Here is a 3,673-nt window from a genome sequence, read left to right as displayed (position 1 = left end):
TGGCAGTGGGTGTAAAGGGGGGACCTGCATCCTGGGAAGGCCTGGGCTGTGGGTGAGGGTGGCGGCTGAGAGCCAAGAGAGGAAAGAGCCAAGAGACACCTGAAACCAGGAAGCCCCCGCTGTTAGGTCTCATCTTGAGGAGCCCTGGAGATCCGGGGGGCAAAGCAGAGCTGCAGGAGGAATAAGAACCAGGACGCTTGGTTGCCATGGGAATAAGTGAGATTTTAATACTGGTGAGAGGCAGCTTTAGGCATGTACTCTTTCCGGACGCTCTCTTCCCCCAGGAGGCTGGCCTTTGTCACCTCGGTGGGGAAGACCCCCCGTGATATAAAATCCTGATTCATTAGCATTAGGTCACCAGGGAATTCAGCCAAGTGGAGAAGATTCCGGTTGGTTAAGCCAGTGATGGACCGTTCTGCTTTCTTTGTGGGGAAGAACGGTTTCCGATCATTTGGATGTTGTATGAAACACTTTTTTGGCTCTTCTGACTTGAAAATTACTTTCATGTTCATCTCTTGTCTTTTCTCTGCCTTGTCTCTCTCCTCTTGCTTGGCGTCATCATAGAAATCAGCCTCATCGTCCTCGTCTTCCCCGGTCTTGTCTTTTGCCATTGGGCACAGGCCCCCTCTAGGGAGAAATGAAGAGCCCCGAAACCTCTCGATGTAGGGCAAGAGCTGCTTATTTCTTAGGGCCCGAGCAAGCTGCATCCGTTCTATGTGCTTCATGATGGTGAGCTTCTCACGTTGTGGCATTCTGAACTCCTCTGAGGGCACGATCACCTTTGCTGTCCATATTTTCTCTAGGGGCCTACAGGTGGCACAGGGAGGGGAATGCTGTGTTCTATATTCCATCGCCCGCTTGTAGTTGGAAGACAGTGATTGGAGCTCCTTGAGCATTTTCCATTCTTCCTCTTGCTTGTAAGTCAGAAGTTTTCTTGCTGCTACCGTGTGAACACCACCCAGACGCTGACAACATGAAGGGGACTGCTAAAATCTCAACGGGACAGGAACAGAGGGGCCGTCCACAGAAAGAACTGCCTCATGGCCCCTCTCCCCCTGTGGCTGAGTGTTTGACCTCCTGTGCTGGGGGAAATGAGGTGGAGCTTTGGGGTCAGACAGACTGGGGTTCAAATCCTGTCTCTCCTTACCTACAGTGAACTTGAAAGAATTGCGCCGACTTACAGGGCGATGGCAAGGCCTCCAGAAGACAGTACTTATGAAAGCGACTAGCATAAGGGAAGGGCTCCAGAAATGGCAGCTCCTGTCCCTTGTCAGCACTCCCAGTTTTATACCTGATTAAGACTTTGAAGCAAGGGAGTATTTGCTATGCAAGTGTGGGAGCCTCGAACGGACTCACCCAACTTGAGGCCACTGGGAGACTTGTATCTCCATGGCTGGTGGGTTTTGAACCTCCGGCTCCACCCCCCAACCTACTGCCCAACTTCAAGGGGGGCCTCCCTGTGAGTATGCTTTAGGACACTTACTAGGATCTCTTTTTCCAAGGGGGAGTATTTCCCGAGGGCAATGTGTGGATCTGATTTGTAGAATTTGGTCCATATCCTGAAAGGCAGAGAGGCAGGTAGAGTAAGACTCCAGAAAGGGCCTTCCTACTCTTAGTTTCGGGGTGGGAAACCTCAGGGGACTCTGCATTAGTCAGGCTAGGACCACTGTGACTGGGGTGGGCTCCTCCCCTTGGCTTGTTCTGGGAGGGGTGGGAAGGAAAGAACCAGAAGCACAGGCTACACTCACTCCAGTGGTGAAGCAGAACACAGATTCCGTTGACAGCACAGGGAGTCTTTCTCCCAGAAGGAGTCGCTCGTGTTATATATCCTGACTGGCGATCCATCCTTCCTCCATATTCCATCTGCAACCTTCCTTTCTTGGGCTTTCTGTTTTCCCATCTTCTGACAGCCATTCTCCCATTCTCTGATCATACTCCAGAAGTCGGCTAGGAAGGGAGGTGTCAAGGCCTTGAGTTGCTTTCCAGGACACGTTTATGGGAACCCAAAGGACAGTCGCAAACTTTTCTTGCATCATAACTGGCTTACTTGGAGGCTATTGTGAGGTCAGAGTTTAGGCATCACATGATGCCCTGGGATGAAATGGGACACCCACCACCATATTCCTGGGAGTACTGAAGTCCAGGGGAATACAGTGGGCAGAGCAGGTGGCTGGGGGAAACAGTCTGACCACGTCGCTGCCACCTGCAAGCCCACAGAGACTGCTCAGTCCCTTCAGGATGAAAGCTCAGTCTCTCTCTGGTCTTTGCTTGCCTCTGCAATCTTAGTACCTCAAGCTCCATCAAGCTACTCTATCCATGGCCCTGGGAGCCAGTTTCTCGGCTGCTGTTCATGCTGTCCCCATGGGTCAGGTAGCTCTCCATCCCTTGGCAACTTGCTCATCTTTCAGGGCCTGGATCACCTGTGCCTCCCCCTGAAGATTTCCTTCCAGAATAAATCACCCCTTTGTGTTTTCATAGTCTTGGTGTCATGCTATAGAGCTTCGTCACAAATTGACTTGGTCGTCCAGTAAGTCTGTCTCTCACTCTGCTCAAAAGGAAATACCAGCAGCATCTTGTTCTTGTGTTGCTGTGGTTTAGCACAGGGCCCAGCGGAGAGCAGATGTTTGACTTGCTAATTCAATAAGCAATCATCCTGGGTCTCTGGCCAAAGGTGGGGTGAAGAGTGTTCTTGGTGGAAATGTACACTGGCACAACCCCTACAAAAAGTAGTTTGACAATATATACCAAACCTTACAAATGCATTTACCCTTGACCCAGAAGTTATGTGTGTAAAATAAAATATGCACAAAGGTTAGTCAACACACAGACTGTTTGGGATGATAAACTTAATGACAAACTCAAATGTCCATTAATAGGGATTGGATAGAGAGTTATGGCCAACCATGCAATGGAATACTATGCTGGAGTGCTAAGGATCAAGGAAGGGGGATCTTTATTTATATGGAAATATCTCCAAGAAATATGGTTAAATTTATGCAAAAAGCAAGATGCAAAAGGATATAAGTCATAGACTACATTTTAGAGTTGGAAAGGAACCAATAAGCATATACATTTGTATTTCCATAAAGAAAATCCAGAACAATACACACCAAAAAACTAATAAAAATGGTTGCTGGAGGTAGGCACCTGGCAGATGAGGAAGTGGCGGAAATGAGACTTTTCATTGCAAACATGATTCTGTCTTGGAATTTAGAACATATTACACTTTGAAAAAGTTGAAAATGAAACAGCAACTCACGGAAGAGGACTGCCATGTTGTCTCCGACAAGTATTGATCCTAAAGCTTGCCTTTGACTCCACCAGGAATTTCACAGTGGGGATGCTTACGATGTGGTCCAGGGCTCATACCCAAGTGAGCCATCTCCAGCACAGCACTTCCCCCACTCACACGGGCAAGTTCAGTTACCTGGAACAGCTCCAAACCCAGGAATCTATGAGGAACACATCTTAGCAGTAAAGAAAATGCCTTCTGCTCTGTGTTCAGTGACTCGGCCATCTGTTGCACACTAGCTGCTAATGGAGAGTGACCTCGCACAAGCCACACAACACCTGGCACATTACATGCATTCAACAAATATTTGTGAAACAACCAGTGAACGATCTATGATGGGATATGATGTACCTATCAAAAAGCATATCTTTGACAAATTTC

The 3,673-nt window shown here is 48.4% G+C and overlaps 1 protein-coding gene across 1 annotated transcript; it reads right to left on the bottom strand.

Annotated features, from left to right (window-relative positions):
* Nucleotides 1-224: 224 nt before the first annotated feature.
* C2H10orf120 (chromosome 2 C10orf120 homolog) lies at nt 225-1,933 on the bottom strand. The gene is made up of 3 exons (XM_041730812.1): nt 1,749-1,933; nt 1,484-1,559; nt 225-965 (listed from the first exon to the last, which is right to left on the bottom strand). The coding sequence occupies exons 1-3, from the start codon at nt 1,931-1,933 to the stop codon at nt 225-227; spliced, it is 1,002 nt and encodes a 333-aa protein (XP_041586746.1).
* Nucleotides 1,934-3,673: the final 1,740 nt, after the last annotated feature.

Source organism: Vulpes lagopus, chromosome 2 (genome assembly GCF_018345385.1).
Source record: "Vulpes lagopus strain Blue_001 chromosome 2, ASM1834538v1, whole genome shotgun sequence".
NCBI classification, from domain to species: domain Eukaryota; kingdom Metazoa; phylum Chordata; class Mammalia; order Carnivora; family Canidae; genus Vulpes; species Vulpes lagopus.
The sequence above is the reverse complement of the archived record's forward strand: the minus strand, read 5'-3'. Positions and strand labels throughout refer to the sequence as shown.

Excerpts from the sequence above, each read along its gene's own strand:
- C2H10orf120 (XM_041730812.1), bottom strand. The coding sequence starts at position 1,933 with ATGATCAGAGAATGGGAGAATGGCTGTCAGAAGATGGGAAAACAGAAA. Across the intron at positions 1,560-1,748 it reads TGTTCTGCTTCACCACTGGA|GATATGGACCAAATTCTACA; the intron begins GTGAGTGTAGCC and ends TCTGCCTTTCAG. Across the intron at positions 966-1,483 it reads CCTTGGAAAAAGAGATCCTA|CGTCTGGGTGGTGTTCACAC; the intron begins GTAAGTGTCCTA and ends TCATGTTGTCAG.